General features: G+C 36.4%; 1 protein-coding gene across 1 annotated transcript in view; it reads right to left on the bottom strand.

The window, feature by feature from the left end:
- Positions 1-25,729, bottom strand: part of LOC129220054 (high affinity copper uptake protein 1-like) — an 84,430-nt gene that overhangs the window by 11,582 nt on the left and 47,119 nt on the right. The window contains exons 2-4 of the mRNA XM_054854394.1: positions 10,086-10,301; positions 7,415-7,481; positions 1,911-2,076 (exon numbers count right to left, since the gene is read on the bottom strand). Coding sequence (XP_054710369.1) covers positions 1,911-2,076; positions 7,415-7,481; positions 10,086-10,292 — 440 coding nt within the window. The 5' untranslated portion in view covers positions 10,293-10,301. The remainder of the gene's footprint in view (positions 1-1,910; positions 2,077-7,414; positions 7,482-10,085; positions 10,302-25,729) is intronic.

Genomic DNA, 25,729 nt, shown 5'->3' with positions numbered 1-25,729 from the left:
TATTCATATTGAAAAATGCTTGATGTCTCACTTCTTACTCTTTCCCTCGCCCTGTCACAATTTCACGACCCCCTCCCCCCCACAACCCTTAAACATCATTTGTGGTGTAGCAAAATCCACAAATACTTCTTTATTGCCCATCAGGATTGTCGAATTCATTGAAGAAAGAGAAAGTGCGCGATCCTGTCGAGTCGGTTTAAAATTTGTGAATGGCAAGTGTTCCATTTTTTGCCATGAAAGTACGTGTTTGAAATTCTGTAACTTTTGATTGGTTGAATAAAATATAACAAAATAGCATATCAAATTGAAGGAAATTTAAAGCTCTACAACTTTGTCATTGACATTTTTCACAAATACTTATCCTGGAAGGCACTAGGAGCAAATGTTTGACAAAAAGAGAGAATTTTTTCATCGATTTTTCATAACAGATACCCAGAAAATTATCGGAAATTTGACAAATATGTGTAGAAACAATTTCATAGTAACTTTATTTAGCTTGATTTTTTTTTATTTTAAACGCATTTTTTCCGCCGTTTCCGACATTTTCTCAAAAAACCCAAAATTTTCTTCCCCCTCCCTCCCACCTTTAGCTCACCCCCTGGGGTTGGGGACTTTTAGTATGTTTACTTACTAACTATAGCCCTAACAATATTCTGAAGTCAAAAATTATCGCATATTCCATGCACGCTACAATGTGTTCATTGACTGGACCATTATGCCCCCTGTCTCCCCAACATTTTTCAAAATATGACGCTTCTGGGGTCAACGTTAGCGAACGGGGTGGCCCTAAAATTCGTCACCTCTTTCCCTAACGCCTCCATGGATAGCTTAAAACTCCTTTTTTAGAAATTTCCCTTTCCTTGCTGAAAGACAGCCTTAATTGACTTCAGTTTTGGAAATTATTTTGAGAGAGAACCCGAACGTTGACTCTTCCTCTTTCTCGTATCATTACGAAACAAAGTCTAAGTGCCTAATGTGTGTTTCTAATATGTCTAAATGTGTGTTTCTAATGCGAAACCTTTCCAGAGAACAGCTGCATGATCTCCAATGTTACAAAAAACAATTTAAAATTGCTTTTTAATGATTTGAGATTTGAAAATAAACATGAAAGAATGTTAAGGCAGCTCCCAAACCAATTACTTATTAATACTATTGCATGAATCAGTAATGAATACTATTCAGACTATTACATATTAGCAATACAGAGGGATTTATTGCAATCTTGATCTGAAAAGAAGAAATCTCCAGGCTATGTTTTTCCAAATAATGTTTTACCACACAAGCTCCAAACAAGACTACAAAAGTTATATTAATATGAAAATTAATTCGCCAAATAATTAAATTAATTCACTATAAACTAAAATAATCTCATGAATAATAAACAAACCCCTAAATACCATGAAAAGTTCCATCAAAATTATAATAATCATTCGTTTACAAAATAAAGCATTATAAGCTCCATTAAAATAAAATTAAAGCATTAGGAGCAAACATGGCGGCGATGTAAACGAAATTTTTCTATTTTCGCCAATTTAGAGAGTAAACAAATCGCCAAGCGCCATTAAAGCGATTTTTTCTGCGTTCAAGGAAAAGATAGATGAGAACTAATGGGTTGCTAGAAAGTTTGTCACTATGGGGCCACATTAAATAAATTAATAAACCAATGGTTTCTCATTTGCCATCTGCTTGGGATCAATTTGTTCTTGTCCTAACCAAGTACGTCGCCAAATGGCGCATTTCTTGTCGGGTCTGTCTTTTCCCTTAACGCAGCGTTGTACTTGTTACAGAAAAATATCGCCAAATAATGCACAAAATGGTCGGTCGTTGTTTCTTAAAAAAATAACTGTGATAGGCCGGTGAAATTTCTCTTATACATTATACAATTTGTTTTTCTAAAATATTCTACTGACCTCTCTACTTTATGAACTTGAGTCACTCTCCCGCTTTCTCCCGTAATCGCAACGGTAGAGAACTGGATGTTAGACACATATTGCTTGAATAAGTATTCTCGGAAGTATTTGAGGCCTTCATAAAGCATGCCCATGAGGAAAACGCCGATGACGGATGCCACCATGCCTGCAATAAACAGAAGTAGAGATCAAGAGCTTTGAGGAGGTTGGTTGTACAAGATGAGATCAGGTGAGTAGTGGTATATTTTCAACCCAATGTGGCTAGGAGCACTAATATAGTGTAGTACGAATTAAAAATAGTAAATATGGGTGGTTGAAAGAATTACAGTAGCACCTCTTTCATTTAAACGTACACAAATCCGAGATGATGGTCTTGAAGCAAATTCAAGACATAGCAGTCAAAAAATGTGCTTTAACATTGGTTCAAATGAAAATGAGTGACTTTTTAAAATCTTGACTATTTAACATACTATGCATAGCAGTACAAGTACTGTACTGTGTGTATTGTATGTTGATTGCTGCAGTGGTGATCAGAATTATAAGAACACAGAAAATTGCACAGTAAAAAATATTTCGGAAATAATTCAGTGAAATTTATACACAAAATGCCTTTTTATGCTGGAAATCATAGTGGAATGCAGAACATTTGAAATATAAAATTTTTTTTACCGTGATAAATGAAATGTCATGTTAAAACTGGACAAAATTATAAGGACAACTAGCGTTTTGCCATTACAGGATGTCTAAATTCAAACTTCATTCTATGAATCCGAAACTCCTATGAATTTCCTATGAAAGCAATTAAAAATGTTCCTTTTACCATTAGTTTCCGGTCATAAAATTGGCACATCATTCCGACCAAAAGCAGTCAAAGTTTTTGGGATTTTTCTTTTGTCCTTATAATTTCGGCCACCACTGTATAATATTTTCCACTACAATACTGTTAATACTATATGTGTACTATGAATTAACTAATCCATTTCAGCCTCGTTCTAGCTGTTGTGTACAGGACATGTGGAAAAAAAAACTGTTCTGCCATCTTTCCGAATCCCCCTCCCCCCCTACCGGTTTCAACTAGTTTTGATTAAAGAGGTTATACTGTACAGAAATTTTGCCAAGGATGGGCACTGTTTCTTGAAGATGAAATTATGCTTAAGTGCTCATTCAACTGCTCAAATTACCCCCAGGTAACAACCAATATTCTGACAAAATAGAATCGCCCTTATCTTAAACAGCTACCATCTAAACTTACTTCCTTAAAATTGTTCTACTTCACTGTAAGGTAGACCGGGGCATGTTTACGCGGATTTTTTTCAATGAATTTTCTAAATTTTATGTTTTAACTTAGGAATTTATAGACATTGCGGTTTTATGAAGCAGTTAATGGAGTCAAAGTTGGTACATTCAGTTGTTGCTCAGTTTGTGTTTTTAATCGTTAAAAAAAATATTTTTGAGTCCAAGTAGATAGCGTGAACTTGCCCCGGACACGGAGCACGTTTACTTATATTTATTTTGTTATCTAACGTGGTTCTGTTAGTGTTTTGAACATAATGCTTTACCATCGTCAAAAAAAAGCAAATTTATTACAGACTGAATTGTGGTTTAAGTAAAAGCTGAACGTGCATGAAGACCATCACTACGATGGTTGTAAGCTATAAGATACGAATTTGTAACTCAATTAAAGATGAAATGGGGATTTTCAAAACTAAAAAGCCTGAAAATATTAAAGTTTTGAGAAAGTTCAGAGAGAAAAAAAGCGTCAACGCACGCTTAGAAGTAAGACACAGAAAGAACGTGCGTAAAGGTGACTGTTCAGACGTCAACGCGTAAACTTGCCCCGCCGCCAAGTTTAGGTTTATTTTAACGTGCCAAAAAATTTAATAACATTTCAGTTCATACAAATACAATTCTCAAAAAAAAAAAAAGGATAAAGTCTGCTAATTTTTATATATTTGTTCTTTCTTGACTAATTATTATTCACAATAAGCTTTAAAACGTTCAACTCTAAATTTACTCGACTTAGCAGAAAACAGATTATTCCTTCTGCATGCTAGACCGAAGCTCGACTGATGCTCAAAAACTTGTGAGTATATTTGCTAGGGAGTAGCTCCAATCTGCTATGCCTGTTGGCTCTCCATAGTCCGGTCAATTTTGACAATGGAAATAACAAAAATCCCGTGAAAGCTAAATTTTTGTAGAGACCTTGGGTTTAGCATTACAAATAAAGTGCCAAAAGTCCCCGTCGATCCCATGTGTGCTAAAAAAGTTATTCGGGGTCAAAGGTAAAAATTTTAGGTTTTTTGGATTTTTCTCAAAAACGGTAAGTTTTATCGAAAAGTACCTCAGACCCAAGTTGTAGATCTCAAAATTCTCTATAAAAATATGGTCCTTATGATTTTTATCTCCAAGACCAAACCATTTCCCAGATATTGCGTACTCTCAAAAGACAGCCAGTCACTTACAGAATCCCCTCTACTCGCATGGCCTTGAATAACATCTGGCTATTCTAGTCCGTGTGGCGTCGTTCACATACCCAGGGGTGCCCAACCCACTAAGGGCATGGGCGCACCCCTCAATATCGCGGAGCCCCCCTCAAAACAATCCCCCTAAAAATTTCGATGGCGCAGTCTGGGCCATGATCCCTTCTAGGTGGGCTGACGTACATGCTTCTTTTAGAGTTAAACGTGCAATTCGAGTGAATAAACGTATTTATTACAAGCGTCTACTGTTTGTGCTGATCAATTTTTAAGAAAAATGTCACAATTTTGCTTTATTTGCAACAAACTTTTGACTGAAGGTGAAACTGTTGTGCTGGGCAGTCGTGGAATGCCAACTTTAATCGATGCAAGTGTCGGGAGAAGTTATAAGAATGCTGATTATTTAAGAAGTCAAAAAAGTTCGTTACAATTCGCGTGGATTTGAGAAAATCATACACCCAGAAAAGTTCAATCTCTGGAGCAACGTGAGGATTTAATTCCAAGGCCAAATACTTCAAAAGTAAGTCCTCCTCGTACTGTAGCGTGATTAAGTGAATTTGAACCCAGCTTTTGTTTTCAAACACACTGCTTATTTTGTGGCTGTGAAGCGGATGAGGAGGCTGAGAAGAAGAAAGCGCAGAATTATCGCAGAAATATTCATAAAGCAGCGACTAAATCATACTCAACATTAAAACGTGCAAGGGCAGCTTTAGCTAATTTTTAAAGGGATTCTTTGAATGCAAGTGTAGAAAATTTAAGAATTTTTCTGCGATAATTCTGCGTTTTTTTCTTCTCAGCCTCTTCATCCGCTTCTTCGCCACAAAATAAGTGTTTTTGAAAACAAAAGCTAGATTCAAATTCACTTAATCGCGCCACAGTACGAGGAGGACTTACTTTTGAAGTATTTGGCCTTGGAATTAAATCCTCACGTTGCTGCAGAGATTGAACTTTTCCGGGTGTATGATTTTCTGCAATCCACGCGAATTGTAACGGACTTTTGACTTCTTAAATAATCAGCATTCTTATAACTTCTCCCGACACTTGCATCGATTAAAGTTGGCATTCCACGACTGCCCAGCACAACAGTTTCCCCTTCAGTCAAAAGTTTGTTGCAAATAAAGCAAAATTATGACATTTTTCTTAAATATTGATCAGCACAAACAGTAGACGCTTGTAATAAATACGTTTATTCACTCGAATTGCACGTTTAACTCTAAAAGAAGCATGTACGTCAGCCCACCTGGAAGGGGTCATGGCCCAGACAGCGCCATCGAAATTTTTAGGGGGATTGTTTTGAGGGGTATTTTTCTCAGTTTTTGGAGGGGGGGGGGCTCTTGCTTTTGAGGGGGGCTCCGCGATATTGAGGGGTGCGCCCATGCCCTTAGTGGGTTGGGCACCCCTGGGTATGTGAACGACGCCACACGGATTAGAATAGCCAAATGTTATTTAAGGCCATGCGAGTAGAGGGGATTCTGTAAGTGACTGGCTGTCTTTTGAGAGAATGAGAGTACGCAATATCTGGGAAATGGTTTGGTCTTGGAGATAAAAATCATAAGGACCATTTTTATAGAGAATTTTGAGATCTACAACTTTGGTCTGAGGTACTTTTCGATAAAACTTACGTTTTTGAGAAAAATCCAAAAAAAAAACTAAAATTTTGACCTTTGACCCCGAATAACTTTTTTAGCGCACATGGGATCGACGGGGACTTTTGGCACTTTATTTGTAATGCTAAACCCAAGGTCTCTACAAAAATTTAGCTTTCCCGGAATTTTTGTTATTTGATTACTATTTTTATGTCTAAATTGACCGGGCTACCAGTTATAGTTCGTTTTGAAAAAAGGGCGCTGCGTAAACGTGCCCCAGCCTACCCTACTTTTAATAAAAGCAATGGAAATAAAAATTCAGACTAAGAAACTTTTAACACTGAATTCCGGAGCTCTTTTGGGCGGTTTAGGTGTCACAAATGTGATGGAAAACAACTGGCATTCGATTTGATGAAAGGGAAGCCAAGACAACAGTGACTTTACTTTTTCGTACACTGTTACGAGGTTGGCGTGTTGAAAACTCGCCAGAAAAATCGTCTAACGAAAATGCGCTAAATATAACGTTCATTCTCGCGCAGATTCACGATATATTCACAATAGAATTTCATTTTTAATGTCACAGGGATGTGACATTCCTAATGCAATTCAAGTACAATTAAAATTAATTCAAAATTGTATCCATATTTCGAATTTAGCATGAGTAGGGGCGGATATAAGGGGAGGGTCAGGAGTCAGGGGGGTCATGACTCCTTCCCCCCTAAACCGTCGGCAGTAGTATCCGTCCACATGTTCAAACAATGTTCAAACCAACCACGTGTTCAAACAATGAATGAAATGTAAGCGATCTCAGTAGCCTTTTCAATTCAATATTTTTTTTTTTTGAAAATAAAGATTTAAAATACTACTTCTCTTTTCATTGCTTATGAAGTTAAATTACAACTTTTATGTCCTTTTAGGTAAAGGTTTTATTCTATAGGTTTTATTTTAGGTTTTATTCCTCACCGATTGGGTGCTTTTTATTTATTGATACTCAAGCAGTTTCAGAAACTTTTCGTACCGAAAGCCGTAGGTTCCATCATTGGGGGGAGGGAGCATTCCAAGGAATGCCCCCCCTTCTCCCCCTAATTCCCATTGAAAAGGTAGTCTGCCCCTGAACATGAGACAATCTCGACTCTTGAAGTGAATAAAATTTTGCTGGGCTCGAGGTATGAGTTAGAGAGAGCCAGAAATTAATTAATCAACTTAACGACCACTTTTTCTGAAACAGATATTTTTGGCATTGGGTGCTGCCGTTCTCAAGTTGAGATGCAAGGTCTTATGATAAAACATATAAATCACTGAAAAAAAAATTCTAAAATTCGTGCCTTAAAATGCATGTAAATATAAGGATCATTAAACTCGTGTCATCTAACATCAAAAATTCTCAGTTTAAACATTAAATTTACTTTTATTTAACGTATCTTTCATAATGTGTACTTACCACCGGCTGTGGTTACTTCCCACGCTTTGAATAAAATTGTTTCATGGACCGAGAAATGAAAGTACATCTGTAAAATAATTACCACTTAATTAATTAATGACACCATAAAAATTCAAGCACTAGATAAAAAATATGTAGTACATAAATTTAATTAAGATTGCAAAAATATTTAAACACGCGAGGTTATGTTTTATGAACAGCATCTGTAGAGCCAGATCTATATTTTTACGAAACGGCTTCCTAAGTGACCAAGTTTAAAGACATAATTTGACACTTTTAGTATGCATAACCAGTGCTGTTGTTGGGGGAAGGAGGGAAGAACGCGACCGAAATATTTGTTTTTTATTATGAAAAAAATTTTGAAAAAAAAAAAAAAATAGAACCGACTTCAAAATTGCTCTAAAAAGTGAAAAATAATTTTATTCTTTAAACACCATCGATAATGCTTTTAAACATAATTTTTGAAGTTGGCGCAAAAACAAAACGTAAAATCCAGTGTAACCATGCTTCGTTCATATTTTTTTCAGAAAAGCATCAAAAGTTACGAACGAAACACTTATATCGTTATTCAAATATGTTGTCATCAATGCATAATTTATGTGATAGTAAAGAAACTGGGCCTGGTTAAATTTATAGTTGTAGTTGAGTTATGACTGTGAATGATTTTATCTATCGTTTTTGCGCCAACTTCAAAAATTATGTTTAAAAGCATTATCGATGGTGTTTAAAGAATAAAATTATTTTTCACTTTTTAGAGCAATTTTGAAGTCGGTTCTATTTTTTTTTTTTCAAAATTTTTTTATTTCATTCTTTTTAGTGTAAATGTAGATATTTCAGTAAAAGTAAGAAGTTACCTAGTAAGAAGTTCGGCTCTATATCACTGTATTGCTTAAGAAAAGCCTTTATTCAAAATTGTGCGAACTTCGCTACAATATCATTTCAATCATTTAATAGGGAAATTGCATAAAATGTACTGTTTTTTGCCCATAACTTTTTTTCTAAAGAACAAATACGGTCAAACAAAGTAATGGGACCTAAGTTGAGCCATCCCCTATCCATTAAAAAAGAATCATCAAAATCGGTTCCCTAGGTGAGACGCTATGAGTGGACAAAAAAAAGAAAAAAAAAAAAAACATACATACGGTATGAACTGATAACCGCCTCCTTTTTGAAGTCGGTTAAAAATTATGCAAATGTATGGTAAATTGGTTTCAAACCATCTTTGCTTTTGGTGAGTCGCCCCAAAACACCAAGGTGCCCCCCAAGCATTTTTTCCCAACGACACAGCTGTGTGCATAACTAATGGTATTCTGCCATGGGCAGGTAAAGGGCAGTAAGTGCAAATTTTTCATTTCAGTCATCTGATGTAAGTTAGCTTTATTGTAAAAGCCTGATTGTTTGATTTCTGCTCAAAATAAAGCCCGAAGAAACGTCTAATTCCAACATTTCCCAATTGTTAGTGTTGAATCCAAAACGCGTTTCTTCAAATATCTCGAAATCTACTTTTTGTAGATACGGCCGTTTATCTATCCACGGCATTATTGTTCTCCGGTAGCTATTTAATGTTTTTTTTTTTTTTTTCATGAAAAATGCTGAGAGAATAGTTTAATCAAGTCGCGGGACACGAATAACGAGAGAAAGCTCGGAATTTGAAATAGGGAAGGGGAGAAACAGTTGAAAGTACTCCTAGTTCTCCAAGTAGTATTACGGTATTTCATGTACAGATCTCGGTTCAAGGTTAAAAGTGTTGTGTTAACTGGGTTTCTAGCCTGTCCTTGGCCTGCTGATTTTTTTCCAATGCTTGTTAACTCATCTGATGCGTTCCCAACAGCACAAAACATAATTTTTTCTGTGGTTTGAACTGGCGATGGGCCATCAAAGAAGAAACGGGGATGAACTTTGCATCACCCGTTATCATCACGAAGGGACGCCCCGAACATAAGCGTTTCACAGGGAGAAATTCTCAATTTGCCGATTGGAACTCCAAATTTTGCTCAATGATAAAATACGGGTATGCACACACACGTACATCTAATAAATAGGGACATTAGAGCATTTAGAAAATGCAATATAGCAATTATGTCTATAAATTTTCAGAATCATCAGACAAAATCTGCCGAATAAGGACCTTTTTGAGAGATCATAGTTGCCTCCTCTAGCTCTGATGTATACCTTGTACGTGATTTACGAACATTCAAGAATGAGGCCTAAATGGTAGCTGTAAGTCTCTATAGTGGCTTCTTGCAAAGTTTAGAGCTTTTCTCAGTACACAAGGACTAACAGGTTTCCAAGGCAAGCGCCATTCTAAAAAATATCTGAAAACTGGTCGAAGAAGAACTTTGCTTCTAACATAATCCTGTTGGGTAGAGAGAAAACAGAATTTCAACTACTAGTTTCAGTCTGGGGACGAGCCTATACCCACTGTTGACGACAAATCTCAGTTCGATTGACAGAGAGGAAAAGAAGAAATTCATAAGACTAAAAGAGAAAGAGCAGTGATCAAAAATTGGAAAGAACTGGGGAGGGATAAAGCGAAAAAAGAAGAAACGACGACAAGCATCTGAAAGAAAGTTCGAAAAGATGCTTCTGAGCACTCGTGATCCTTGTACATCTGCAAGACGTGTTTTTCATTGAACTACGATATTGAAAATTTTATTTGATGAAAACTTACCATCATGTGATGTGACATATTTGATCCCATGTCCATTTTCATGTCATCGTCCATGTCCATGTCATGGCCATCGTGATCCATGGATATCATCACGTGACGATGTGTGGAGTCATCGACCATGTGATGAGGACTGTGTACTTCTGCTGAAGAGGCGGAAAACCACGTGACAGCAAACAGACATACAGCCAAATATGTGATTAGGGACATCTTGCTCACCTGCAAAAAAGCAAAATCGATGCCTTCAGCTTTGTTCAACCATTTAACTATACATTATCCGTAAAATAATTCTGGTGCGGTTACGTTAACGATTAGTTCGCATATGAAAATACCCCCCCCCCTGAAATACTTGGTGTTTTGTAATATGTTTCATAGAGAAAATACAATAAGTACATTTATTTTCTCTTAAAAAGTATTTATTTTAGTTCCCCTTGCTTTATGAACCACGAAGTGTAAAACTATCAAATAAAAGTGGGTCTTTAAGGAATATCTTCTGCTTCAATGGTCGTGGGTCTTTAGGGAATATCTTCTGCTTCAATGGTCGTGGGTCTTTTGGAAATATCTTCTGCTTCAGTGGTTATAATACAATCAAATTTGGCTTTAAGGTTAATTTGAGCACTCTGAATTCATTTTTGGAATCAAAACAGAGTATTATAATCAGAACTCTCAAATTTGCATTAATTTTGATGTAAATACGACTCCTTATTATAAAAGTTTTCTTTCAATCATTTACTTTGAGACTTTAATCTTTGTCAAAGGACACCTTTCTTGTTTTTCATGCGCTTATAATAACTGAATAATTAGAGTGTCCCCCCCCCCCCCGTTCGGGACCAGGGACGTCCCGAACTCAATTATTTGGTAGGGTGGAAATTCTCAGTTTGCCAAATAGAACTCCAAATTTTGACGAATGATGATAATTTTGTCGAATGGAACTCCAAATTTTGCTGAATTTTCAGACAAAATTTACCGAACAACAAAAAAATTTTTTTTTGGGAGGTCACAGTGAACTCCCATCGAGGCTTTCCCCTTTTCGAGACTGCACATCTGGACTCATGTTTGAAAACGTATGGGGTATCTCCAAATTGAAACGCAGAGTTTTTCTATTATCTTATATTTTAAGATACAAGAGAACAATAACTTACAGCTTCTATGGCAGGGAAATTCCGCCGATAAAGACAAGCAGAAGGAATTGGAATGGTAGATTAAAGCAATAGCTTTGGAATCAACACCAGCAGACAACACAATATCTTCTCTGAGGAGTACGTATTTTTTTTTATCGTACTTACACAAGAACATTGTTGATTATTAATGTCGCAGGTGTGTGTCTACGTGACGTGAGTAACAGTGTGATGCCAGCTATGATTTACAGGTAGGAGGTGACATTCATCAATCAATACATAATTCAGTTTCTTTCCAGTTTTGGATGTCCACAAATGATGTCACGCTTTGAGGGAAGAGGTGTGTTGTGACAAAGGGAGTAACAAAAAGTGTGACGTAACGCCTTTTAAAAAAGAATGTGTTGTTGAAAAATGGCGAGGCGAGGCATGTGACTAAGAGCGGGGGGGGGGGGGCAGTGGCGGATACAGCCGGCGGGCAACCGGGCATTTGCCCGGTGGGCCGGTCATGCATTGGGCCGATCAACTAACAGCAAAGTATTTCGGGCCTGTTTACTAACAGCAAAATGTAAATTTTGCGCGCATGTGTTTAGAATAACGCAAATGCATAAAACACAGCCTCAGCTCTTTTTTACAAATAGGCTAAAGCTTGCGGGTGGAGGGAGGCAGGGCCGTCACCAAGAGGGGGGAGGGGGAATTTCTGAAATGGAACTGTCCAGGGCCTGATTACCATAACAAGCTGACTAGGCCTAGGCAAGGGGCCCCATGTTCCTATGGGGCTCCACATTTTTCAAAGAATTATGCAAGCATTGCAAATATGAAAAAATACCCGTATTTTTAAAAAAATAATAATTATAAATTATGACTATATATAAACTTCTTTAAAGGGAAATTTTTAATCATTCTGCCAGTAACGAATTTCCTTGTTCACGATTATAAGGGAGCCCAAACGGGATTCAAAAATGAACATAAGTGATTTATACATAGTTGTGTGATTAGACAAAGAGGCCTCCAAAAGTGCATTCGTGCCTTAAAAATGTAATTCAAACACTGCATAGTCTTCAGGGGGCCTCCAAATTAATGTGAGCCTAGAGTCTTACTTTTAGTTAGTCGGGCCCTGGGGCTGCCAATACATTTTTAGTGGTGTAATAAAAAAATGAATAAAAAAAACACGGAAATCTTAGCGGTCGTAAAAAGTTAAAATACTTTTGGTTTCTTTGACGCTTTTATTTATAAATGACAATTCACAATTGCTCTAAAATGCAACTTACAACAAGGGCCGACGTGAGGTCATGTCAGCTTAGTTGGAGAATAGGGGCCCGGCTCGGAATTGAACTCGTGAAGAGTGTAAAATATAATAATGGCGAAAGGTGTAGAAGGGGGCCTGTGAAAAATATTGACCTATGTCATTTTTTTCCCTTTTTGCTCTCGGCGACCCTGTTTATAACTATTCGAATAAAAGTGACAAAATATTTTTTTCCGTAAAATTATTTTAGAAAATGCAATTTTAAAATACCATTGAGGAGCATGAAAGACTCTACATTATTAAGATTATCAAATCAAAGCCCAAAGGCCGCCGAAATGTGAATTTCAAAGATTTTTTGACGAAACATTAAAGTATTCTGTACGCTGCACAAACTTACGGTTTCGGGCCCCTCAGTTTAAAAAGAAAATAGGTTGATAGATGTGAAATGTGACAATGTTGAAAGAATTCCGGTGGTCCCCAGAATCTCCCCCCCTCTCCTAATATCATCGAAGATCGCGTAAAATTTAAATTTTTGGGCTTCAATTTTGAATAATTTCACAGCAGAATCCACTCCCGCCATAACATGGAATTTCAGTTTCGAAAGTTGCTGGAGGAAAGCACTCGAACTTCTCCCATTTTTTAACATTCCCAAAGATGGTCTAAAACTGGGTTTTTAAATTAACAGTATCAAAAATTTTCTGGGAAAGTGCCCCATCCCTTCCTCTCTCTCGGCATCATCAATGAAGAACGTTTTAAATCTCGTTTTTAGTGCTTCAATTTCGAAAATTTTCCCGGGTGAGCCTCCTGAAAACTCCTTTTCCTAACATCACTGAAGGTCAGCAGAAATTGCGTTTTTGGAACTTAACTTCGAGTAACTGCCGGTGCCCTAGTCTTTACCAAAAAAGGCTTTTAAGACTTCAATTTGAAAATTTTCTGGTGGATGGCCTTGGAATCTATCTCGACTTAAAATCACCAAAGATCTTCTAAAACTGCGTTTTCAGAGCTAATATATATTTTTTTTTTAATTTCAGAGGAGAGCCCCCGGAACCGCTCTTCATAGCATATACTCGAAGATAATTTGAAATTCTGTTTTTGGATTTCCACTTCCGAATAATTGCAGCAGGAGAAACCCTTAACCTACGCTCCCCTGACATCACCAAATATTGCCTAAAATTGAGTTTTTAAGACTACAATTTCGAAAATTTTCCGGGGGAGAGGCCCCCTGGACCCCCTGTTTCAAACTCAATGTTAATCTTTCCATTAAGTTTATATGCTAATACTTTAATGACTGCCAGAAGTCTGAAAGCTAAATCCACTTTCTCTCTTTGTATTGATACATGAGTTTGAAAAAAAAAAAAAAAATTAAGGGGCTGCCAAACTCGTACCCGACCCCTCCCACCAGGTTTTTGATCTCGTATCGAGTCTGGGGGTCGTCAGGGTATGGCAGTATAAAAACGGGAATGTTTATGACAGGGCCCAGTAATGTGTGTTTGTGTCGAGGGACCCATCACGTTCTAAGAGGGCCCTAGTCTTTCACCCATGAACATCATAAAACAGGGCAATTAAGTCACTTGTTATGACTGCAGAAAAGGACATACTAAACAAGCAGTGTTATCAAGTATATTCAATCGAATTCCCGACATTATAAAAATACTTAAATGGACAATTACAATCACAATTTTTCCCCCAAATAAGATTTAGCTAATACTGTATCAATTTGTTCACCATTAAAGCGCAGAAGTGTTCCTATCTGTAAAATTTCGTTTAAATAAAACATATTTAGTTGTTAAGAATAATTTCCTCATATTTAAGTGATATCCCAATCGTTAGGTAAAATTTAATATCTATAAGAGCTATGGGGCCGCTACATCTAATGCCAGGGCCGATTTTTTAAACCAATCCGCCACTGGGGGGGGGGGGGGTTCAAAAATGGTGAAAAAAGTTTGTCATCATCTACAGACAGCCCCTTTGAAGAAAATAAAGGCGTCACTTTTTTAATTGTCCATTGGACAGAAAGAAAAATGTTTAGCCTCTCACGGTTGGAGTTGATTTTCAAAAATCCGTGTCATATTCTGAAGCATTACACGCATGTTAGACAACGCTACTAGTGTGAACCATGAAGACTTCAATATATCTAGCAATTTTGGGACTTTTTACTGACATTGACAGTTGCGAGCTCCTATATTTACGGAATGATGAACTGTTCGGCAATGTAGAAATTTCAAAGCTTGTTCAAATCTTGAAAATCTGTACGGTGCATATTTCAGCACGAGTTTGTACCGTTTCACAATTCAAATCTGTCAGTAGATTCATGTCGGAAAATATAAAGTTAGTTTCGACACTAGGAAATCATCTAGATTTAAATCAGATCGAAAATTTTTAACATTCTTGAGAAACATCTTAGTAAAATGTATTGTACGACAAATGAACGCGCTACGAAGAACTCTGGAAAAGGGGTCCATGACTCAGTCAAAAATGCACGGTGTCCGAAAAGTCCTTGAAACATTTTAAAAATTCATAGAAACGCAACAAATTGTCGTATGAATATGCGGTTTGCGCCATAATGCTTCACAGGTTCAAGAATTGAAGGGCTCGGGGCAAGAATGTGATATGCCACACGATGTGAATTTTTTGTAAGCCAATTTCAAACTTATAAAAAATATTTATAGTCTTTTTCAAAGACATTATACATTCTATATTCTACAGTAATAAAACCAAATATGTTTTTCTCCAAATGACATAATCCATCGTCATGTTTACTTCAATTTTAGTTATGAGAAACAAAAATTTTGATTGAAAGGTCACTGCTTGTGGCTTGTCACATTTCTGCCTCTAGCCCTTCAATTTTTTATGACATCGTAAAAAACAGTGTTATTAAAAGTAATCGCTGTATTGTTACAGTAAGAAAGAGAAACATCATGTAAGGTATTTTAATCATTTTATTAAACAGACAGCAATACCTTCATTACTATAGAGTTCAATATGTGTATTATCGTGTGCGGACATAGGATAAACTTGAGTACCGTTTAGAAGTGAGCAACATACGGTGAACACAATTGAATTCACAATTGGTTGAATTCTAGTAATGGAAGGTATTGCTGTTTAATAAAATTACTAAGCGTCTCACATGACGTGTTTGTTTTTCTTTCTGTGACGATACAGTTACTACGATGATCTCAGGTGGAAACTATTTCAGAGGTTTTTGAGGACGAATAAAATAGTATGGAATCGATTTTTATATCGAGCATTTATATCTTCGGTCGAAAATTTTTAATAGCATTTTAGTGACAGCTGCTTCAGGCGAAGCGAGTTCAATTGAAAGCTGGAGTCTTACAGTCATATAATCGCTAAAAGATCAAAGAATATAATATTCCTTGGTGTGTTCATCTGTTTTTCTAGAATTCAACAAAACGATAACTATGTCAAGTGTTAGTTTTAAGGATTAGATTACCATATGATGGAGGCTATTTGAATGACACGTCATACTACTCTACATTTTGCCTGTTATATAGTTTTCGAAGAAAGGTTTTTACTTAGAATCATAAAACTTGAGGATTAAATTCATATTCATACATTAGAAAACAATAGCTTATTTTTAAGATGAATCTGATGTTGAAATATTTTGCTAATAAGAATTGAACAAATGCCTTTTGCTAGAAAAGTAAAACAACATAAAAGGGCACAAATTTTGCAGGAAATGGCGTACACAAGTTTTGGTGAAACATCACTTGGAAGAAACCTATTTCTTTCGGCCGCTTCATTTTTCGTTTTTCCGCTCAGAACAAATCTCAGGGGCGCTCTGAATTTAAATTTTTGAGAGGGGCAAAATTTTCAAGCGAAACTCGGAACGATTTTATCGAATGATAAAATACAAGCATACCCACAAACCTGCGTCTAACAAAAAAGGACAATTTTTCATCATTATTTAAAAAAATTATAATAACAATAAATAAATAAAAATAATAATAATGCTATCTCCAATTTTTCCGAACCGTCAGACAAAATTAGCCGAAAAAGAAGACTCTTGGGAAATGACAGTGACCTTCCATCGGGGCGTCCCTGTTGACAACCAGTTCTCTTGAAAATTGACGAATTACTAGGTCACTATTTTAAGCGAAATTTCTGATAAAATTTGAGAAAAGGTCTCCCTATACTTTTCTAGAACACCCCATCGGTCTTTAAAATAGATGAGGAAGGCAAAAAAGAAAAAAAAGTGTCGCTGCCAATCGTGAGGGTGGGCGGAATAACAGGAAATTGAACGAGGCACACATCCTGCAAGGGTGGGTCTTCGAATGCAAGTAACGGGACCAAAGGAGAGGCACAATTTTTATGACTGATTGAATCCATGAATAAAGGGAATGTCATACTCAATACCTGTGATGACCGATTCATGAAATATGCGTTCCACTTCATTTCGGGATGGTATTCTTTTTGCAGAGTCGGTTCTATTTTTGTCATAATTTATTTACGGAAAAGCAAGAGGATAAGAACCATGCCGTTAGATTCTGTCGATGGGTATTAGTTGGCACTAAAGCAAGTTGCTTTGAGCGGGCTATTATTAAGAATTTCACCTTCTGAAATTCTTAAAATTTAAGAACTTTAAGCCTGAGCTCGTATTAGACCATATTTTGTTTTGTTATGAACGAAAAGTGAGAGATGGTGGGCCGGACAGGGGCGCCCCGAACTTAAATTGTTTGGAAGGGGTGAAATTTTCAATTTCCCGCATGAAACTCCACATTCTACCAAACAACAAAATATGAGCAAGCATCATTGTAATTTTTTAATTGCAATTTTGCAATGCTGTCTCCAAATTTGCCGAATCGTCAGACAAAATTTGTCGAATAAAGAAATTTTTTGGAAGTCACAGTGACCTCCCAAGGGGTGCTCCTGATGGTTGGGCAAGAACTTCGAGAGTTTCCAGCCCCGCAGATCAGATGTTCGTATGCAGCACGTAAATTCAGCATTGGTTTTTTATTAAGAATAATGCATTTTCGACTGTCAAAACTTTCTGCCGTAAAAGGTCTTCATCCTGATCCAAATCTTCACCTTAATAACCAACCAATAGCTATAAAGGATCAGGGAAAGTTCCTGGGTCTCATACTTGATTAAAAAAAACTTAAATTTATACCGCACATACAAGAGGTAAGAAAAAAATGTTTATTGAAACTAAATATCCTTAAAGTATTAGCAAACACTTCTTGGGGTGCTGATACAGAGTCTCTGTTGATAATTTACAGGGCTCTTATGCACTCAAAACTTGATTATGGATGTCAAATATATGGCTCTGCAGCGAAAAGCTATCTGAAAGCCCTGGATCCAATACATAATCAGGCACTGCGCATCTGCACAGGAGCCTTCCGAACCTCACTTATCAACAGTCTTCATATTTTAGCACATGAACCGTCTTTAAACAATAAACGTCTTAAATTCTCCTTAAATTTTTACTTCAAAACAAAATCTTACACCAATCATCCGTTACACCTCCACATTTTTCATCCATCTAATGTTTTTTTATTTCTGCATCGTCCATCGGTAACTCTAACATTTGGAATTCGAATGCGACAGGTGCTCTCAGACCTGCAGATATCAGATTTTAATACTCTCAACACAATAAAACCAATTGAACCATGATGCGAAGTAACTGTTTCTACAATCAAAGACCTCAATAAATTCCCCAAAGAAACTACATCTAATACAGCTTACCAACAAATCTTTTATGACATAAAAAACAAATATTCAGAATATAAAGCCATATACCCTGACGGATCAAAGGCAAATGATCACATCGGCTTTGCTGTAATAATTAATGGTCAAACTACAGCTGAAAAACTACACCCATTTTGTTCAGTTTCAAGGGCGGATCCAGAAATTGTTCAAGGAGGGGGCGATTGTTTCCCACTCTTTACTCTTTAGAACTTCAATTTCTAAAAGATCTCGAAGGATTGCACTGAACCCCATTGCCTTACCCTTATGCAATCAAAGGTGTCCTACAGTTGTGTTTGTTTCAAAAAATATACAGTGTTAGCCTTTGAACCTATCCCTAATATCATCTAATATCGTCTAAAATTGAGATTTTGAAGCTTCAATTTGGAAAAAATCCTGTTGAAAGTTCCGGTCTCTATCCCCAGAGTAATACGAGATGTGCTGCGATTGCGCTTTCAAAACTTCACTTCCGGAAAAATCCCAGCAAAGAGTTCTCTTTCTTCTAACACAATCGACTATTATGTAAAAATTGCTTTTTTGAAACTTTAGTATCGAAAATATACACGAAGAAAGTTCCAGTCTCTCGGCTCAAGGAGGGGGCGATCGCTCTTATCGCCCCTCCCTTGTATACGTCCTTGCTCAGATTTTACCTGGGAAATAAAAGCTATATTTACATCTGTACAATCAATAGCCCAATCCAACCACAGGAAGTGTAAAATAGTGGGTTCAATTAAATTAGTGGGGTCAATTATTTCTTAATGGTTCAATGAACCCATGTGACATCTATTGAAATTTATCCGCCTTTAAGCAAGACAGCTGGTGATATGATAAAAATATGCTTTAGTTGGATAATCAATTATGATGATTCAGTTGTGCCACTACTACAGCAGGAATTATTTGGTGGTTAAAATAAGTTTGAAAAGAAGGTTATTTCAGAATGTGTGAGACGACTTAACAAAATTACGCTGACACTTGTTGATTTAACTGTAACTCTTTATCATTTGTTTAACCTCGGAATGTTTTTCCATGTAATTGTATCTTATAATGATGGGGAATGAACGTAAATTTTTGGAAGGGCGGAAATTCTCCATTTGCCGAATGGAGCTGAAAATTTTGCCAAGTAGAACTCTAAATTTCTCCGAACGATGATAATTTAGTCAAATGGAACTCCACATTTTGCCGAACAGAACTCCAAATTTCTCCGAATGATGATAATTTTGCCGAATCGCCACACAAAATTTGTCGAATAAAGAAATTTTTGAAAGATCAAGGTATCCTCCCATCGGGGTCCCCTAATCTTAATGCTAGTGCCTACGTTAGTAGGACTTATTTAACACGATGTTGTTTGAGAATATGCTTCAATGCATTATTGGTGCAGAAGAAAATTTTGCAGGAAGACGGGGAGCAATGGATTAGACGTGAAAATATATGTCCCCAGGAAATGTAAGAAAGTATATGCTCCACGCGATTATATTGCATAATGCTTGAAAGGGATCCCATGATTTATAAGTGGGATGTTCATAATTGCGTAATGGGGCTTTCCGCAAAAGCCTACCCAGTGATGCTCCCATCACATTTTCTGAGAGTATACTCTCAGTAATAAGTTATGCACAATATGTGTATGCGATCATATACATACTGTGTCATAACATGAAAATTTTTGAAGCTTGAGGGCATTCGCTATATGTCTACAAAATGTTTCCCGGCGTATATGGAGTATACCCTATGGAAACACCACTACTTACTGCGCAGATGCAAGAGAGCGCCTGAGATCATATGGCTATAGATCGTCGTAATGCCCCTATATATACGAGCCGACGCATCAGCTTAAGATGAGCCTTTTTGGATCGGAGCGCGTGTTTGAGTGGTTGTCTTTTCTGGTGAGTTATCGCGATGGTGATTGTTCACTGTAAGCAATTATTAGCGGCACGTGAATTGTTCATAAAATAAAATATTATTTTCCGCAAATTTGGCGAAATCCGAAACTTTTCTGTGGTAACTCAAGCAGTGCAACAATGAAAAATCCGATCCAAAATGGCTAAACTTAAGCTGTTGCGTCGGATTGTATATATAGCGGCTCTAGACCGTCGTCGTAAAGGGATGACGGGAAAAACTCGTGACCGAAAGCGGGATAGCATTTCATGGCATACTTTTTGACCGCTATTAGGGGAAAAGGGCAAATTGGCTGCTCATCCTGTATGTACCACTGTGTAAAACAAATAAAATAGTTTGTGTGCTGTGAATATGGTCAGTTCAATCAATTCTCTCCAAACATGAATTTGATTCATGACAAGTGTGAATAAGAAGTGGGTACTTCCGCTTCAACAGGGAGACTAGGCAGAAGCTCGAGAAGAATCATGTTCTTGGGGAAATAGCTCTCGAGAAAAAGACAAGAGTTATCGAACGCTCTTCGTGTTTAGTGACTTCCGACAAGTGCTATCGAACTTGGAGTACATTATCTTGATCAGTGTGGCGTCGTTTCGCTTTCAGAAAAGCGAAAATGGCGAGGGAGAGATGAAATATTTGTCAACATGAGTGAAAAGCGAAAGAAAACACCGTGTGCGCCGTTTTCCGACCGATGGTAAACAATCGATTATTATCGGACATATGCAAAAAAAGACGCTCGAAAGGCCATGAGGTGAAGGTTCTCCAATTGCAGCGATGAATGACCTGTGAATTGCAAGTCGCTTCTTCTTGTGGGGATAGCTTGTTTCAGCAAAAAGAAATGTCGTGCAGGGGGAGGAAGAATATGAATGAATTTTGTTGTAATCACAAGCAGTTGTAAAAGATGAAAACAGTATGTTTTGCTGAGTGAGATATGATAGACTTGATTATAAACCTAAAAGGTTCTGAAATACAAAGCAACTGGACTTATTCTGTAAACAAGTCGGTAAAAACCAGAATGGACTTTGAATTTGGATAATTTTTTAATTCACGTTACGTCTGATGCCTCTTCAGCACAGTATTCATTTCATCTCAAAGTAAATATTTTAAGTTTCTAGAGCAGCGGTTCCCAACCTGGGGGCGATCTCCCTCAAAGGGACGCTAAATTCGGGAGGGGAGATCAGTTTGGGAGCTTCCTCCTTGCACCTCTCGGTTGAACCTTAAGGAATTTCACCATTCATCCCCAAATTTTTGAATTCAAGGATTTTTTTTTTAATTTTAACGAGTTGGTGCTTTTTAATTCCTTCAAATTCCAATTTTTATGTATGTATATATATATAAATTTCATCAAAACATGCTTTTGTTTTTGAAAAGTATGTTAATGATCTTGATTTCGCATTTCCATTCAAATACCTGTTAGTTGATTTTGTCAAAGAAAGAAGAGGTAAAAAAAAAGTTAAACAGGAACTTATTGAGCAATCACGATTGCTTATTGTCCTCACTTGACCGTCCTTGACGTTGTGGTTCCTTTTCCAGCTTGAACCAGGGGCCTGCAGCACCACCGCCCACCGTCCTCCTTTGCAGGCTCAGCGGCTGCTCCGGTCCTGAGCCATTCGCTTCTCTTGGTCGGAGGCGTCCATGTTCTACACACACGCGCGCTCACACACATACACACACACGACTTTACACACATACACTCACACACGCCTTCGTACATACACACAGGTCTACGCAAACACACAAGCCTGCACACTTACACACACAACTATGCACACGTAACCGCCCAGGAGGTGAGGCAGGCTTGGGGGGGGGGGGGGACAGGAGCCGTTTCTACAAACAATAACTCCAATGAGTTTTCACGAGTCCTGTCGCAACTCGTGATTGCGAAAAACATAATTTTAATTCAAAATTTCAGAATTCAAATTATTTTTTTTTTATTTGTTTATTTTTTGATCAAGAGTGACATTTTTATTTTCAGTAATATCGATGTTCATCAGCACCAATTTATGTCTTTTTTTCTAGGAAGAATAGTGAGGGGGTGGGACTGCGCCAGTCAAGCTCTAGAGGGGGTGGGGGGACGATAGACTCAAAAAAGGTTGGGAATCACTGCTCTAGAGTCCATAATATGTTCTTTATAACAATATTATTCAGGGACAATAATTTATTTCGGAATTGCCAATATTACCGGAATGAAGCGATAATTGAACGAAGTTTAGCGATTGTGCCAAAATCTGAAGGTAACAAAATATCTCTCATCATTGGGAACTTACTCTACTTTCAAATACATTTGCTGAATGAATGCAATATAGCTGTTTCGAAGTTTGCTTGAAATGTTTAACTTCCACCACGAAATTCAGCCCCATTTTCGAAGCCAGAATGTTTCAACAATTTCATTGGCTACTTCCTCACCATCATCAGATTTTAATGATGTAGTTAGATATGAAAAAAAAAAAAAAATCACTCTTATACACAAAAACTTTAAAATATTCATAACATAATTATGTTTTGGTGCTTTTAATTTAGTGAATATAAACTAAAGCGAGGTAAGAGGGTTTTATCATTGGCAATTTTGAGGCATATTTGCAATAAATATCCTAAAATAAACTCGAAGAAAAGACGCGGTAAATTTTTTTTTATTCTGAAAATCTTGTGTGATATCCATGCTCTCTCGTCTTTGTCTCCGACTACCCCAAAAGCAGATATTTCTCCATAGAGCATGCAGGAGCGCCCCAATGGGAAGTCACTGGTAGTCACTGAACTGTAACCTTCCAAAAATTCCTTATTCGGCAATTTTTTTCTGACGATTCGGCAAAATTATCATTGTTCGGCGAAATTTGGAATTCCATGCAGCAAAATTATCATCACTTGGCAAAATTTGGAGCACCATTCGGCTAATCGAGAATTTCTGCCCTCTCAAACATTTCAATTAGGATGCATACTCGAATGTCACACACGAATTCATCTAGACTTTTAATTATGTTCGAAGTTCATTGATTTTTACAAAACCTTTTTTCTTGCAGTATCGTCAAATAAATACACACACACAAAATAAAATAAAAAATATTTTGATGACTAAAAATCCGAAGAGTGTTGCGAAAACAAATATTTACGACAACGCAACAAATTCGAAATTCTAAAACAAACAACTACTTATTCATGTTTAAGGAACATGACGAATGTCATCGGCATGGGAAAAACAAAAATAGAAATAAACTGAATACCTCTTAGAGTAATGAATTGATGTAGTTTTCCAAGATTTTATGACTTCATAGCAATTGACAAAAACAATAAGAACTTGCAAATCTTGAGAAACACGAACGTATTTTTCAAAAACGAGTTCTAAACAGGGAAAACCTACGGTTACAGAACCACGAAATAACCATAAAACTGTTACGAAATTTCTTGACTGCATAAGTGAACATCACTTTTCCATCTGAGGCACAGAATGTCATAAAATTATTTTTATGTTACATTGAAAACGGCAACAATATGAATGTATTTATGGATGGATGGTTTACCGCATTTAGATTCAGATGTGCGTAGCTTTCCAAATCATTTAAATTAAATTCTACTCGACATTCATCTACATTCAAGACAAAAATGTTTTTTTTAATTAAAAGTTGAAGTTTTCAAAAAAGTTTTAAGCAACGTCGCTTTTTAATGTTATCAGCACTGTAATTGGTACTAATGTTTTTCATTTCAATTTGTACGTAACATCACCGATACAGGAGGAATAGTGAGATTATTTCTTTAGGATGCATCATTTTGAATGAAGGGAGAAACTGAAATTTAACTTAAAGTGTACAAACTTCTTGACCGACTAAGGCAACAATTCGCAATGGGCGGACCGGGCCCGGTCCGCAGAAAAATTTGACCGGTGCTCAGAGATTTTTGCTTGTCCACGTTAAAAAATTCTTTTTACTTAAAAATAGAACACCATAATGTAAAAAAAAACTTTCGACATTTTTTACGCGAATTTTGCGAATAATTTTCGTACTTTTCTATAATTTTTCAGAAATAATTATTACTTATGTGTGCTTATTATATTAATCATTTATTTTTCTTAACATTTAAATATTTTTTGCAACTGTTATTTAACACTAAATAAAGTTTTATGAATGTATTTATTAATTCATTGTTTATTTTTACTATTTTGAAAAAAAAAGAAAAAAAAAACCCCTCAGTTGTTCGCAAAATGTTTGACGAACGTCAAGTCCAAAGCTGTTTTTTCTATTTATTTGCAAAGAGAAAGAAAAGAAAAAATTGGAAAGAAATCCCTCACCAGTCCGTAAAAAAAAACTTTTTAACGGTTTGCTATGCACACACACACAAATTGCTTTTCTTTTTTCAACCAAAAAAAATATATATATATATATATATATATAAATAAATAAATAAAAATAAAATAAAATTCTTTTAAAGAAAGAAAGGAAGGAAGAAATAAAAACCATATAGCATTTAAAATATAATATTATGAAGTGTAGCTTTGTGGGATAAATAAATGCGCGCCAAAAAACTTTAATTTGGTAATTGGAATTTTATTACATATTTTGCATTGGTAAATATTTATTCCCCTCCCCCTTTTTTTAAACCAACTACTGAATATTGAATAATAATCAACCTAAAATATTTTTCATCGTAGCTTTACTCCAGCGTTTCTTAAATTGTGTTCCACTGAGCCCCAAGTTCCACGAAGTTCTCTCAGGGGTTCCATGAGACTTGTATGTTTTCATTCCACATCTTTCAAATTTGTCACTTAAAAGATCAATAAAAACACTTACCCAAAATTAAAAATAAATTTACTTTTACTTTCGTATACTAATCTGAGCTTGATTACCCATCAAGGTTAGCTACTATGGGAATAATTTTAGTTGTCGGCTGAAATTGTGCCTTTAAGATTCAACTTTGAAATTTTTCCAAGATCAGTCATAAAGCACCACTTTCTCACTCTTAAACACTTCAATTTCGAAAAAAGTCCGGAAGAAGTTACTGACCCCCTAATATCACCAAAGAGAGTTTAAAAGTGACTTCAATGTTAGAAAACTTATGGAAGGACACGCAAAATTCTCTTTCCTGCATCATTACCAAATATTGCCTAAAATTACGATTCTTAACTTAAATTTCAAATATTCTACTATTAATACTAGTCACTCTCCAAGTAGCTATGGCAGCAGTTGAAAACACAATTTTAACATTTACCGAGTGAGGACCAATTTAAGTCAACATAACATACAGTGACATCAAAGTCTCTGGTTCATAAATAACTTTAAAAATTGTTGTAAAATAAGAGACATTTAGCTTTTTAGTTTAAAAACTTTTTATTTGTAAATTGTAGTGAATTATTACTGTAGGTAAAACACCTCAGTATTTCTTTTCCAAACTAAGAAAATATTTTAATCATTTTACTCAATGCATAAATTCTGAGGTTATTTATCCTTTTTAAAAATACTCACTCAGAATCACAAATAGGCATACTCGGCTCGTACGAGGGGGCAAGGAGGGGCAGTTGCCCTCTCACTTTCAACAGTAAATGGATTTTGCACCTCCACTTTTCTAATTTCAAAACTAAGGGTCGAATGAAAAATGATAGTGATGATCTATTCACGTGTTTAAAGAAAGAACTGACTTAATATACCGTAAAACGGTACAACTTCGTGCCAACGGGGCAACAATCGGTCACTGTTGCCATGGCGATGATT

The sequence above is a fragment of the Uloborus diversus genome, chromosome 4 (assembly GCF_026930045.1).
Source record: "Uloborus diversus isolate 005 chromosome 4, Udiv.v.3.1, whole genome shotgun sequence".
NCBI classification, from domain to species: Eukaryota; Metazoa; Arthropoda; class Arachnida; order Araneae; family Uloboridae; genus Uloborus; species Uloborus diversus.
The sequence above is the reverse complement of the archived record's forward strand: the minus strand, read 5'-3'. Positions and strand labels throughout refer to the sequence as shown.